Consider the following 14,759-nt stretch of genomic DNA (forward strand, 5'->3'; position numbering starts at 1 on the left):
AGTCCATTCATTCACACACCGACACGCTGACGTCTCCAGTGCAGCTCGCGTCAAAGCTTTATTTGCTGTTTTCAGAGTCTGAATGCAACGTCTTTGTACATGCAAAGGTCATTTTTGTTTTAGGGCAGTCGACCAGATTCCCAACTGCTCTGCTGTGCGTATGAAACCTCTTTACAGTTACAAAATAGAAAAGCACTGGTAGACATCCAATACTCTGTGAGGTCCGGGAAGCCCCGTTTGTTTTGATGTTAAAAATATAGGTTTTTCTAGATGAATTCTCAGTCACACGATTAGAGATCATTTCTGGGACTGGATAAAGTGCCGGTCGACCACCTTCTGTTCAGAACTCCTGGAGCCTGTGAATTCATAAGGCAACTGCAAGGACACCAACTGGCCGGACGCTTCAACTTTCCTGCACACAGGACTCGAGTTCCTTTTCGATCGTGACTCAAATATCGGAGGAAGGGACCCAGAAGAAAGGTTAGGAAAATACATAGCGTACGTATATATATTTCCACTCCCCCCTCCATCTTACAAAGCATTTTGAGGATCATAATCGTCTGGGAAGTGCAGGACTTGTAGGATGTTGGTATGGTTTAGGAAACGACACAGTACAAAATATCTTCAGTAACACAACAGATGACTTTTATGAGCCCCGTATTTACAGGATCTATAAGGCTATGTGGAATGAGATCATTCTTTAGACAACGGCATCACGTTTTTTTTTTTTTTAGCAGGCGTGACGCCACCGGAGATTGTTAAAACAGTGCCAGGCTGATTCATGGGAGGAGATGGTGTGGTGCCAGCTGTGAGGGTGACTGTTTAAGGAGATTCTGGGAGGGCAACAGGGAGCGGCTGAGAGGTTACCTTGCTGGAAATCTCAGGCTGACTTTCCAGGAACCTGGCTTTCTGGCCCCCTCCCTGCAGGAACCAACCTAGACAAAAGAAATCTCTAGAGGGATGATGGGGGCCAAAGGAGATACAGACCAAGACCCAGCACATTCATGCCTACTGGTTTTCTATGCGGTTCTATGTTTCCAGACCCTCAACTTGCCGAGAATTCCAACAGGGTAACTCCTGGCAGCTTCTCAGCACAGGGCTCAGATCCATCACTCCCTAAGGGGGTGGGGCCCAAGGTGGACCCCCTTCCAGATGTGGGGCAGGTCCGCTCTCCCTTAAGTGGCTCCCTCCTACCCCATGGAATCACGATGCCATGGGGCTCTTTTTTTTGCTTTCCTATTTTATCACATGTTGGAGGAGGAAAGGCACAGTCGGAGGCTATAGAAGGATTCTCCATTACTGTAGTGACTCGCCACGGCATAAATTGGAGGGGGCGCAATTCCCGGTGGATAGAGCTTTTCTCCCACCTCCCTGCAGACCTCACCCTGAAATGCTAGTTTACACAAAGACAACCATCATCTAGCTTCCTGTATTAAGGGACAGGGCTGTGTGGGAGGGACCACAGGGATGGAGGAGGAGAGAGGGAGCGGCTGGCTTGAGAGTCCTCTCCTTGGGTGGGACACTGTCTTCCATGCAGGCCCACGTCACCTTTAAGCAAGCATTTTGTTTTGGAGGTGATCCAATGACACATCTGTGGGTTTTTAGCTTTGTAATGACGCCTAGCTCCTGGGGCAGTCTGGGGGTATCGTGATGAAAAATGTAAATGGACAAGGCAGCTGTCAGCGCCAGGTGGGAGCAGCTGAGGTCTCCTTCAGGGAAATCATGCCTAAGGTTTTTCCAAATCCCCTGCACAGCCTCTAAGGTTGAAGACCTCAGGCTCATCTCTATTCCGATACCTAGAGGTGGCCTCACTTCTTCCTGGGAAGCACAAGGGAAAACACATTCGTCTGAAAGCACGTGACTTTGCTTGTCCCCTGCAAAACCTCCCCATCTGATTGTCCTTTCCCCGAATCCCGACAACATGAGGCCGTCAGGCCAGCATCACTCAAAGCCCCCAACATCCTAAACTCCACTGGAGTTTAGTGAGGCTTCTCTTCCACTGGAGTTTCTCTGGTGGTACTGAGAGATTCTCCACAACACTGCTTTTTGAGGCCTCGCCATGGAATTTTACAGGCCAAAGGCTTCTGTTACATTAGGCAAGAGACCATGAAGAAGGGGATCTACTGGAGGGGAGAAAGATATGGACTTATCAAAAGACCAGCTCTCAAAATGCTGATGTGCAAAGGGGGTGTGGGGGGATGGAGGGGGAGAGAGAGAGTGAGAGAGAGGATACTTTAAAAAATCACCTATCTATCCATCTTATTTTTGATGCATTCCGTATAAAACTCTCATTTAAAGAAAGCCAAAGGCCCAGAGGAGGAGGGCTGGATGAGGGCGGGTGACCTGATTGCATACAAATGATTAAGGCATATTAAGTTAGTTTAAAAGGAGACAGATTTCCAAAGGTGGCTCCAGGCAAACTCAAGAAACTAGCATACAACCCCTTGCTTAGCCCCCAAGAGCTCACCTGGTTTAGAAAGAGGAGAAATAAATAACCCATTTGCCTGGCTATCTGCAAAGGCTTTAAGCATCAGTTGCTGCAAACTTCATTGTACTGATCATAGCGGGAGCCAGGGGTCACGGGAGCCTGCCCTGAGTAGGCTGCTCCTGACCCACTGTGACTGTCTGCTCAACGGTGAGGGGATGAGGCTGCTGTAGTCAGTTTCAAGGGGTGGACTCTGTATGTCCTCATCACCAAGGAATTCCATGGATTTTTACTACCAATCCAGGTGTGGGAGGTTAGGTAGAAGACCTCCAGGTCAATCTTGTTTTCAAGTGTTTTGCTTTCCTGTTGGGTATGCATGGGATGAAACGTGACTAATTCAAAACTGAGAGTTCTGCATGGTGAGTAGCGCTATACTGACTGAACAGAGCAAGTCGCTTCCTGCAGCCTAAGATGGTACCAAGGGGCCTTCCCACCTCGAGAAAGGCAAAGAAAGACAGCAGCTGAGAAAAGACATCAGGGTCAAAGCACACTAGGAGTGTCTTTTAAGGAGGACCTACTGACCTGGACACTACAGCAAAATTGAAATAAAACATGAACTGGATCTTTAAAGAGTAAGAAAGAAAAATCAACTGAAGCAGTTCCTGAAAGGATTAAATCCCCAAATGGCCAGAGAGAACGGACTGACTGCAAACTCAGGGAATGAAGAGAATACAAACTATGATCAAGCAGGACCAAATCTCCAGACACACATGCATGAGGTTTCCAGATGCACAAGGTTGCCCGGGTGACGGGCTCCAACAACCGCCCATCCAGTAGCCGAAGCTCAGCCAACAGGACTCAGGGAGGGAGGGCCTCTCACCCCCACCTCGGTCACTGTCCATGGTGCTGAACCACAACCCCTCTCGGGCCCGGGTGTTCGTCTTAACCTGCAGAGACGGGATTGGTCTCCATCCTGCCATACCCAAGAGAGGGAACAGGTGGTAAAGGGAGATAAGGGAGGAAGAAGATCTGAGGAGACAAATAGAGACTGAAGGAGGGGTGGCCAGGGAGAAGGGAAGCAGGTTTTGACACCATTTGCAAAGAACGGATTTATTAGGAGAGACTTTCACCTCTTGGGAAGTCCATTGCTGAGCAAAGATCCATTAAGAAGCTCAGCCCCAGTGCCCCTCAGCAATCACAGGCTGCCCTGTGAACTGCCCAAGCAACTCTCTCACACATGGGCATCTCCCGGGCAAGGTTGGCACAAAGTTTATGGCAACTCCAGACACGGCGGTGGGCCGGCTATCTCTGGGATGACTGCTGGAGCCTTGGGCTTAAGAGGTGGAGGAGGCTGGTGTGGAGGATTTCCAAAAAAAATGACAGAGTAGACATGACTGGAGACCCCAGAGGTCTTGGAGATTCCTGGGAATGAGCTTAGAGTTGCCAAGAAAAAAAGAGGCAAGGCAAGCCTATACTTGGTTACCTAGCATCTAGCAAGTCTGTCCAGAGTTCCTGGGCTGGGGGTCGGAGGGACTCCCCTCCAGAGAAGGGCTTTCAGCAAGACCCTCCCTTCCTGCATTTGGACCTAGAAAAAGCACCTGGTCAGGCAGAACTGGGGGGAGGTTGGGTAGAAAGAAGAGGTGAGAAGAAACAAAAAGGACCCCTCATTCATCGTTTGTCCTGAGACCAACTGGGAATGGATCTTTTATGCCAGCAGCTCAGGTCGTGTTCAGAAAGGGACTTTGGAGAAAAAGCCTCTTGGGTGGGTCTGATGTTTGGGAGGGAAAGGCACTGCCATTTGGGCTGCAGTTTTTTGAACCTTGAGGCCAAGGGACAAAGGTCACCCTACAGAAATCAGAGCTCGAATGAATAGGAACCAGGAAAATGTACACCAGGGTGACAATTAGAATTTTTAAAAAGCTTGGGGTAGGGATAAGATAACCTGAGATGATTGGATACTTCAAGCAAACTATTCACACGCCTCTCCTCCTGTTCTTTAACATAAAAACATATATACATATCAAAATTCAAAGAAAGTTGGCTGGATTATTGCTTTATCGCCTTCTAAAGCAAACAAAACGTGATGTACAATGGAACAGGCAAGCTCTGCACACAGCCCCACTGGGAGGATAAATACACTTGAAAGAATGAGGGTGGGTGTGTTTAAAGATCAGAACCGCTGATTCTTCGAGAGGGAGAAGGAATTCGCCAAAGGAGCAATCAAAGCCCCCAACCCGGTGGTACTGCTGGGACCACAGTTACAGCAGGAAATGTATGGTTTCATCTTCCTTGGAAATGTCCTTTCAAAAAAAGACCAGCCCTGGGTGGGGGTCGGGGGGAAGAGGCGCTTTCACGACTCAGAACCCAGGGGAGATGGTCCAGCCTTACATCCATGTTCCTGGAGCTGCTGCAGGGGTTTAAAATGGGTAGAAATGCACATTTTTACATTAAACAAAACAAAACAAAACCACCAGCATGGACATTTCTGGGCCACCTGGCTTCTTTCCCAGCCTGAAGTGCTGTCTGGGGAGACGGAGCACGTGCCCCGATCTGTCCGGGAGAGCCTGCGGTGAGGGGGGGGGCCTTGCGCAGCCTTCTCCACCCGACAGACCGACCGACCGGAAGGGCCCAGGTGTGTGCAGGAAGCAACGGCAGCAGCGGGACCTCGTCTTCGGGTACTGACAGTTAAGGCTTGTTCATTAGACGTGGCAGTGCCCCCTGTCTGGAGAGGAAGGGACAGTCCTGGTGTCAGCAGGGGGAACGTGAGACGCCATTTCTCCCCATCATCGAGCCCTAAACACTTTTCTGGTGCTCCCCAAGACGGCCACCCCACAAGCTACAGGCCAGGAAAGACGACTTTTTTTTTAAAAAAATTATTTTGAGGGGTGGGATGGGGAAGGCGGCGGGCGGCTGGATCTGATGGAATGAACGTGAAATTTAGGGTCAGGTCAGGGTGCCAGCATCGGTGTCCTCAAATGGATGGCCGGAAGCTTAACTGAGATATCGTGGGTGCAGCACTGAGCACCAAATAAACACAGGCTCTGATCCCTTATCCGAAATCCTAGAGCATAGATTTATTGGGGAATTTAGAAATTTTGAGTTTATTAGATACATATATACAGACATATATATGCTTATATGTAAATATTATGTAACATATAATACATACGTACATTTTGCAACACCCCCATAATTAAGCACATAATATGCTTGCAGTATTATGTATGGATATTCATATAAAATGGGGAAAACAGAGTCTAAACAGTATTTTATCCATGCAGGTCAGGTTTCGTCACTAAATGAGGGATGGAGATGCTTTGTTTTGCGAGCTTCCTGGATTGCAGGTTTGTGGAGAAGGGGTGGTGGGTCTCCTGTGCTGCTCAGAGCAGCGCTGACTCTGACGGAGCAAGAGCCATGTGTTCCTCCCCCACGGACTTCCGGTCCATTCTCAGGGAGCCCTCTGGACCGCTCAGCAACACGGGCGCTGCTACCCCATTTTACAGATGGGCAAACTAAAGTTCAAGAAGTTAAATCATTTGAGGCCCACACTAGGGCATATCTAATCGTTCGATTTTTTAATTTCTTTCTTTTTTTCAAATTAATTTTTAATTATACAGGTTGTATAGGAATGTAGAAATTGGGGACATTTCAGATTAAGCTGTCCTGCCCGTTCAATTTATAAAGGGGGCCTGAGATGCAGTGAGAAGGGCTGGCCAAGGGCATGAGACCAGAGTCCATGCCCTTTCCACCCACCCCAGGCCGTCCAACTGTGTTTTTTTTTCGCTAAGAAGAAGCAGATCATTGCCACCCTCTTCACGGGAACCCAAAACACCCTCAACCACGTTTTCCCTTCCCTTTTCCAGGGTACAGCATCCCAAGTCTCTGAGCCTTTGCCTCCCGGCCCAAGTTCCCTGCTCCTCGGATTGGAGGCTCTGTCCGGGTCTCCCCTCCAGAGCCCCTCATACCTGCTCAAGCTTGATTTTCATACAAACTTTGCCTCTTCTTGGATTTCAGCTCCTTTAGCCACTGGGGAGAGGGCTCTTCCGATCTGAAACCGCAAAGGCAGTGGGAGTCAAGTGTGAGCCTGACTGAGGACTCCCTGAGGGACCCAATTCTCCTGCCGTGTGTGGGTGGGGGCTGAGCCACATTCGCAGGCAGCAAAGATGCCCATGTCGACATGATTGAAACAGGAATTAACCAAAGTGCTCCAAAATGAAGAATGTTAGATAAATCATGGTACATCCATTCTGTGAAATAATCTGCAGCAGAAAGTCATGCTTACATAAAATTATTTCCATCCATCCATTTGCCACCCAAATATCCATTCATCCTTCCATCTCTCTACCCAGGTACATGCCCATAAGGGTTAATTCTGTGTGTCAACTTGGCTAGGCCACAGTGCTCAGCTGTTTGGTCAAACATTATACTAGCTATTTCTGTGAAGGTATTTTATTTTATTTTTTAGATGAGATTAATATTTAAACCAGTTGTCTCTGAATAAAGCAGATTACCCTCCATAACACGGGTAGGCCTCATCCAATCAGTCAAAGGCCTTAATTGAAAAAGACCAACCTCCCCAGAAGAAGAGGGAATTCTGCCAAGATACTGCCTTTGGCACTTGAACTGCAACACCAGCTCCTCCCCAGGTCTCCAGCCTGCCTGTCCACCCTGCAGAATTTGGACTTGTCAGCATCCACAATCGTGAAAACCAATTCCTTAAAATAAATCCTTCTCTCTCTCTCTCCGTGTATACATACTATTGTTATGTTTCTTTGGAGAACCCTGACTAAAACAATGCCTGTAAGACATAGATAGATAGATGATAGATAGATAGATAGATAGATAGATAGATAGATCTTATGTTTACTGAATAATAACAATAATTATTTGGGGGAGGTACGATTTGTTTTAACTTTTTTTAAAATTGAAGAACACACATCCAGAAATCACTCAGATCACAAGCACACAGCTCAATGAATTTTCTCAAAGTGAATTCACTTGAGTCATCACCATCCAAATGATAACATTTTCGAGTGTCTTATTTTTTACTTTCTTCTTTACGCATTTTTCTCTGTTTCTCAGAATGGCTTGTAATGAGAACACATCATTTTAACAAGAACAATGAAGTCAAACAAAAACATCTGAAAATTTTTTAAAGAAAAAGAAATCATACTTATGAAGACTTTAATGGCTATGGGAGAATCGTCACATGAAACATGTAACCGGAAAAGAAGCTATATATATTGTATGTTGTAATCTTGACTACATTTAAAAAGAATGGAAGGAGAAAGGCCCAAACGTCACTATGGTAGTCTTCTGGCGGGGGGGGCGGGGGGGGCGGAGGGGGCGGGGTATCAGATCGTGGGTGATTTTCTTCCCTGCTTTATACTCATTTTATATTTTCTACAATTTCTAAGGTGAGCATGTACTACTTTTATAATCAAACACATGTACACACAAGACCTGACTTCTGTTGATCTCAGAGAAAGCTCCTGACTCCACAGTCCTGGATGGCTCAGGGACATTGCTGACCTGGCTGCGGGTGGGGTGGGGGTCTGCGAGGAAGGAGAGGTCCCCTGGGCAGACAGGGGTCTGAGTACCCCAAGCAAGGCTTGCCTGATGGTGGAGGCTCAAAACCAGGCCTCCTGGTCTGGGGGTCCCTCCAGCCCTGGAGAAACACTGGTGCCCTCAGCTGACTCCAGAGCAATTCTGGCATCCGCAGAGCAAGAGAGGTACCATCTCTGCCTCAGCCTGTCTCTCCCTCTCATCCTCTTGCTTTCCTGCTTCCCACAGCCCACTCTGTGCTCCAATAACATGCACAGCCTACAGCGCCCAGTTCTACCAGGCCTCTGGACCTTTGCATGTGCTGTGACTTCGGCCACCTCTTTTGTCTGCCATGACCCAGCTCGGGCATCCCCTCCTCTTGGAAGCCTTTTCCACACCCTTCCTCCTCAAGTCTGGGTTCTGAACTCTTCTCCTGCCTTCCTCTATCACCGGGGTCAGATAGTAAGTATTTTTGACTTTGCAGGTTATAGGGTGTCTGTGTCAATGTGTCAGGTCTGCAGTTGCATCAGGAAAGCAGCCGCAGACAATCCTTAAATGACGGCTGTGTGCCAATAAAACTTTATTTACAAACACAGACAGTGGGCTGAACTGGACCTGTGGGCTGTAGTTGGCCAAGCCCTGCGCCATCATAGCTCTGCTATTACAATAACCGTATCATGAATCATCCCTAACTTTCATGTGTTAGCAACACTCTCACCTCTCGTCCTTCTCCACGCTGGAGGGCAGCACGCGACTGCCCAGCACCGCAGGCTGGAAGGGGGACTTGGGGGTCTTGGGCTGGGGGGCCCAGCTGGGGGTATCGCTGGGACTGTCCATCTCTGGCCTCTTGTGCAGCTGAGCCTGGGGAGAGAAGACAGGGGTGGAGTCTGTAACCCGCCCTTGGTCTGGGGAAGGGTCCCATCCTACGGCACTGTCACTGCATGGAGACAGCAGGGCTCCCAGCATCGGAACGGACTCAGACAGCAGACTCAGGGGTGGGGGAGATGCTGCCTGACCGTGGAGGCCAAGAAAAATCAGAGGTCAGGCTTGTAGTCCAAGAGGCCACCCTTGACCACTGGGATCAAACAACCATGAAAAATCCACACAATCACATTATCTTTGGCTGAAAAGCCACCATGTGTGGTGTCCTCATCACAGGACGCTCCATCTCCTTTAGTTTCCTGAGAACCCCGAGATGGAGACAAGAGATGCATCTTACAGCTGAGGTCCGGCTCTTTTAAGCTCTTCGCTCCTGTGAATATGAGTAAAAGTGAGGTTTCTGACTATCAGATTTGCACAGGGAAAAGGCAGGGTGGATTCCCACCATTTCTGGAGGGCACGCAGGGAATGGGATGGCTTGGAATGGTGTGCCCAGAATTCCTTTGGGGGCTGCGGGGGGGTACGATGGTGGCAGGCGGCATCTGTCTCCAAGTCAGTGCTGGCGGAGCCCCCAGCGATAGTGGTCATCACCGTCGTCGGCCCTGCAGCTTCTGTGCACTGGACATCCAGCGTCTGGACTCCACCAGGCGTAAGTTACATGACACACGTTTCCAGGGTGGAGACTGGCTTTCTCTATTTTATAGAGGAGTAGCCTAAAGGTCAAAGGTTGAGCAGTTGGCCCAAAGTCACATGGGTTTCAACAACTAGGATTCGTCCTAGGTCTGCCCAATTCCAACTCCAGGGCTCTTTCGAGAAAAAGCCCGGCAGCCTCCCTAGGGCCTCTGCTCCCTCCTGTAAGCAGGGCCTTTCTCTGCCCCGTGTTAGGCTGCCCTATAAGGCAGCCTTTGTTCCGATGCTTCAAAAAAGAAGTCAGAAAACCTCTGGCCCAGGACAGTTGCTGCAAGACATTCATGTTTTGAAGGCCTGTAAAATGAATTACAGGGGCAAGTATGCATCCGCTGTTTATCAACTTTTTATTCTTGCCAGAAATGTCATGAAAATCAAAGCTGCCATCTACTGAAGGAGTGGCAAGTTCACAGCCCCTAACAGGAGGCTCCCTGGCCACACGGAGTGTGGGGTTGAGAAATTCCACAGACAACCTAGGCTTCTTTGTCTTGATTTCTTCTTCAGTAAAATGGGAGTAAAGAGCTACCTTTTTTAGGGTTGCTGGGGACATAAGGCGAGTTTGCAAGCACATGGTGCCTGGGGATAAAAGAGGCCCCTCTCTCGCTTGCATTAAGTACCGCTGCCTCCCAGGACCTGTGAGATGCTCGGTGGAGCTGAGGGTGGGGAGACAGCCCAGCCCTGCCCTCAGGATTCCACAGTCCAACTGGGATTGCGGTGCTATTTAAGACAGATTAATGTGGTTCCAGTGCTGACTTCTCACATTGTTTGGAATCAAAATAATCATTTTATGTGCCTCCCACCCCTAGCACACCAGATTCCTCAAGAACAGAAGCCTGGGCTAGTTCACTCCTGTTTCCCAGACATCCAGCACTGGGCCTGATGCCTAAGGTGGACTTTTAACCCCTTTTATAGATGAGCACATGGAGGCTTAGCTGGAAGACTAAACTGAGCAGCAGGTGTGGGGGCTGGAGGAAGAAAGCGGAGATTCAGAAACACAGGATTACTGGAGAAATCCAAATAAATCAGTAGTATTGTTCATAGCACCGGGCCAAGGCCGATGTCCTGGTCTTGATAATGTACCATGGCCACGGGATGCTTTAGCACTGGGGGAAGCTGGGTGAGGAGGGGTACACGGGAAGTCTCTCATACTAGTTTTTCAACGTCTCATGAATCTTCAACTATTTCAAAAATTAGACAGAGAGGGAGGAAGACAGGAAGGGAGGAAGGGAGGGATGCAAGGAAGGCGAGAGGGAAGGAAGGAGGGAGGAGGGTGAGAAACATGGGCCTATCTGTTTTGCTGCCACAGGTAAGCATAGCTCTGGGCATGAAGTCTGGTACCTTCAGCGCTGCCGGGTCCATGCCTGGAAACACGGGCATCCTCTGGGGTCGGCTGATGGGCGTCCTCTCAGCTCTGGGTGTCTTCTCCTCCTCATCTGACTCTTCCTTCCTGGGGGATTTCTCCTCTGTTGCAAAGAAAAGGGTACTAAAGTCACTGGCAGCCTCCATTCTGAGATTTTGCTTCTCCTTAAAACTCTTCCATGGCTCTCCATCTACAGATCAAGTCTAACTCCTTAGCAAGGAATTACAACTCTCCACGAACTGGCCCTGCCCTTCTAGCTTGATTCCTGCTATTTCTGGCTTGGGAAACACTGAACCGCTTAGAGAGATGACCCGCCCCTGCCCCCGCCACACCCGTGGAATGTTCTTTCCACACCTCTGCCCCTTTGATCCTGTTGATATTTCCATCTGGAATACCCTCCCCTGGCTAATTCCTATCTGTTCTTTAGGATTCAGCTCAAGGTTTGACACGGAATGTGGCCAAAGAAGTTCTTAGAGGAAAATGCATAGCCTTAAATAATTTATTAGAAACCCAAAAAGACTGACAATAAATGAACTGATCTTTCAACTTGAGAATCTAGAAAAAGACCAGCAAACAAACCTGAAGAGAGGATAAGGGTGAATTTAATAAGGATAACAGCATAAATAGTGAAATCCTATTAAGTTATCTCAGCTCCTTGCAACCTGTGGAGCCCCAATTAATATATCATCCTCAAAAAAATGTTTTACTTAGTTTCTAATAAGCTTGGTGTAATAAGAAACCACAGTTTCCTATGTTATTGTGTTCTAATATCCCACAGACTTCAAAGTTAGAAAGCTCTTCCAGGGTTTAACCTAAATCCTTCCTGCTATCCAGTGTGCTACCTGTGGAGGAAAGGGGGCATACCTGTGGAGTCCTTGAACATCCACGTGCTGTTGGCCTCCTCCTCCAAAGGAGACCTGCTCTCCGACTCGCTGACTCGGCTGCGCCGGAGGGAGTGGGAGATGGGAGCCCGGCGGCGGCTTCTCTTGCTGAGCTGCACCCGGGTCTTTAGGGCACTTGAGTCGAGGACTGAGGTTTGCTGTGGGAGTGGCAGGGAAGAAGAGGGGAAAAAAAGCATGGGAAACATTAAATGGGGGCATCACCCAAGGGAGGTGTGCACAGCTGTGTCGATACACAATGCTATTTAGGTGGTACTTGGGCCAGCATTTCCGCATTTCAGTAGGAATGTAACACTCTAAGCCTACTTTCTCTGTGAAATATAGCATGTAGGCTGATTCCAAGAATCAAATAAACCTTGAGTGCCCCACACAGTGCCTGGAACACAGTGGGCACATAATGGAAATGGCTTTCCCCTCCTGGTGACATCATCTGAGCAGGTAAGCTAGAGCAGTACCTAACAGGAGCTCAATACATGTTTGTTTGTTTGTTGAATGAATAACTGAACACATCATCTAACTAAATCCTTACAACAACCTTATTCCACACAGGGTCCACGAGCTGAGAGGTTCTCAGTGTGGTCCTTCCTCTACCCACAGTAATTCAGGTGCAGGTGGGAACCGGTGGAGCAACCTACTAAGTACCAGGCATTTGTTTTCAAGCATCACACTCTGAGCAGAGGCGGGTGGAGGGTCAGTGATGGTTTCCAACATCACCAACTTTTGTGCTGAAAGGGCTGGGGGCAGACCACCTGGGTAGGCCCAGCAAGAAGTTGGGGCAGCCTCTGGCTCAGTGATCTCCAAGGAGATAGTGGTGAAGAGCTCGGAGCTTGGGCTTCAAATCCCGCTCAGTTCAAATGCCAGCTGTGTGACCTCAGAGCAGGGGACTTACCCTCTCTGAGCTTGGGTGTCCCTATCTGTAAAAACAGAATGATAATAGTATCCCCTTGCTAGGGTGACTGAGAGAATTCAGGGAGCCCAGGCATGGAAAGTCCTGGTTCCAGCAGCACCTGACCCAGGCTCACAGCCGAGAGCTATTCCTACGATGGGCTTCTCTCTTCCTGGCCAGCTCAGGTCCTGGCATGAAATGTTGGATTCTTCCTCTCAAGTCCACTTTGGAGAAATTCTGTCACCCAGGGCCTTTTAAGTTAGCGATAATGAGCTAATTTCAGTGACTCATTTCCCAGAGTTGGTAAGCGACAGACACCCCATTGGGGGCGGGAGGAGGGGGCTGATATCTGCACAGCTGTTTCCCAAACTGGCTGCGATGCTGTCCAGTGGGGGGATTTGTGTGGGGCTGGTGGAAGTGGGGGAGAGATGGAAATCATAAAGGGTCCGCCGTCCTCAAGAGGAGAGCATATATCTCCGGTCGCTACTAAACAGAGCGGGTTTCTCAGACTCAGAGAAAGTGGGAGGGAGCCACAGCAACACAGGGGCTGCTGAAGAGGGTGTGGTTCCGTTCCCCAGGGCCACCCTTGCAGCCTCAGGCTGGTGCAGAAGCTGATTCCTTCCCTAGTGTCTCGCCTCCCCTTTCAGCCTCCAAACACTGCCTGTGGGAGACCTCGGTGTTAAATAATTGGCTGGACCTGTGCTTAGGGACACTGGCATTTCAACCACTCAGTGGCCACTTCTGTTCCCTAATCAGCAAAAATGAGGGAGTTCCTGGTGGTCTAGTGGTTAGGGTTTGGCGCTTTCACTGCCATGGCCCAGCTTCAGTCCCTGTCGGGGAACTGAGATCCTGCAAGCTGCTCAGTGTGGCCAAAATTTTTTTTTTTAATGTTAAAAAAAAAAAAAATAGTGTTGTCTCTGGTTATGTGAAAGGATAAGTTAAAAAAAATAAAATAAAATAAAAATGGGGCAGGGGTTTTGCCTCTTGGGCTTAGTGTTCCAGAAGGTAAATCAGGAGAATTATGCTATGGCACAGTGACATCGTATGGGCATGTAAGCTGGAGCAACGCTTGGGACATAGCTGGAGCTCAATAAATGTTTGTTGGATGAATAACTGAATAAATCACCTAACTAAATCCTGACAATCTGCACCCTGTGCATGTTTATATAGTGGGGTGCCCCAATGGAGACTGAGTGTGTGCCTTTCCCCATTTCTGCCCTTATTTAGAGATGCCAGAGAGAGACCTTGACCATATTTAGGAAGGAGAATCCCATTTGAGGCCCTAAAGGAAGCCCCACACCCAAAGCAGTGATGGTCCTTCTCTGGGGGCACCTGTGTAGCCATCTCTAAGAATGTGGACGTGAGGCTTCACTGAGGAGACAGGGTCCGTTTTGGATTTTGCATCATTTAGATGTTGCATCCTCAGGAGGGTGGGCAGGTAGCCCTATTGTCAGGGAAGGAGAATAATAAGACCCCTGTGTCTCAAGGATTGAAAAGGACAATCTGCCTGACCCCTGCAGGTCTAGAAGGGGCTGGGTAGGAGGCAGTTGGACCTGGGTGGCTAGCGTCCTGTGGGGTGGCTCTCCGTGGGCCCCAGAAGAGCTGAGTTCTGAGGGCTGCCCACGCCTGAGGAGGCTCCCCTTTACAGACAGACTTAGATTCCCTGGCTCCAGGGACATGGTCCCACTTGGCAAGACCTTGGTAAGAACCCCCAGCAGAATCGGTCTGAGCGAAGTCCAGGCTGCACGCCTAGATTTGCAGACCTCAGGCAGACACCTCCCACCCGCCAGGGGTGAGAGGCCGGATGGCCTGTTCACCTAACAGGTGAGGGCTCAGCTCAGTATTAATTTGTACACATGTGATTGCATTCAGAGCTGTGGAGCCCACTGTACTGGTTACAGGTGGATAAGGAAGCCGAGGTTCAGAGAGGTGAAGACAGTTGCCCCAAGACACACAGCTGGTGTGTGGCAGGTACAAGCCTCATGTAGACCTCAGTCCCATCTCAGACTGTGCCCTCTGCACCCACCACAGGGGGCCCTGGCACACAGATTCTACCAGGGAAAGGGGTAATTCATCGGG

At 49.1% G+C, this 14,759-nt stretch overlaps 1 protein-coding gene across 5 annotated transcripts in view; it reads right to left on the reverse strand.

Moving 5' to 3' along the window:
- Window positions 1-34: 34 nt before the first annotated feature.
- The window catches only part of KIAA1671 (KIAA1671 ortholog), a 187,053-nt gene continuing 172,328 nt past the window's right edge, over window positions 35-14,759 (reverse strand). For 4 of the 5 annotated variants that reach the window (XM_059895209.1, XM_059895210.1, XM_059895213.1 and 1 more), the window contains 5 exons: window positions 11,760-11,934; window positions 10,874-10,998; window positions 8,688-8,830; window positions 6,391-6,473; window positions 35-5,147 (listed from right to left, as the gene is read on the reverse strand). In XM_059895209.1, coding sequence (XP_059751192.1) covers window positions 6,395-6,473; window positions 8,688-8,830; window positions 10,874-10,998; window positions 11,760-11,934 — 522 coding nt within the window. In that variant the 3' untranslated portion in view covers window positions 35-5,147; window positions 6,391-6,394. The other variant, XM_059895211.1, reaches the window with a different exon arrangement.

This window comes from Balaenoptera ricei, chromosome 14, assembly GCF_028023285.1.
Source record: "Balaenoptera ricei isolate mBalRic1 chromosome 14, mBalRic1.hap2, whole genome shotgun sequence".
In the NCBI taxonomy this organism is placed as follows: Eukaryota; Metazoa; Chordata; class Mammalia; order Artiodactyla; family Balaenopteridae; genus Balaenoptera; species Balaenoptera ricei.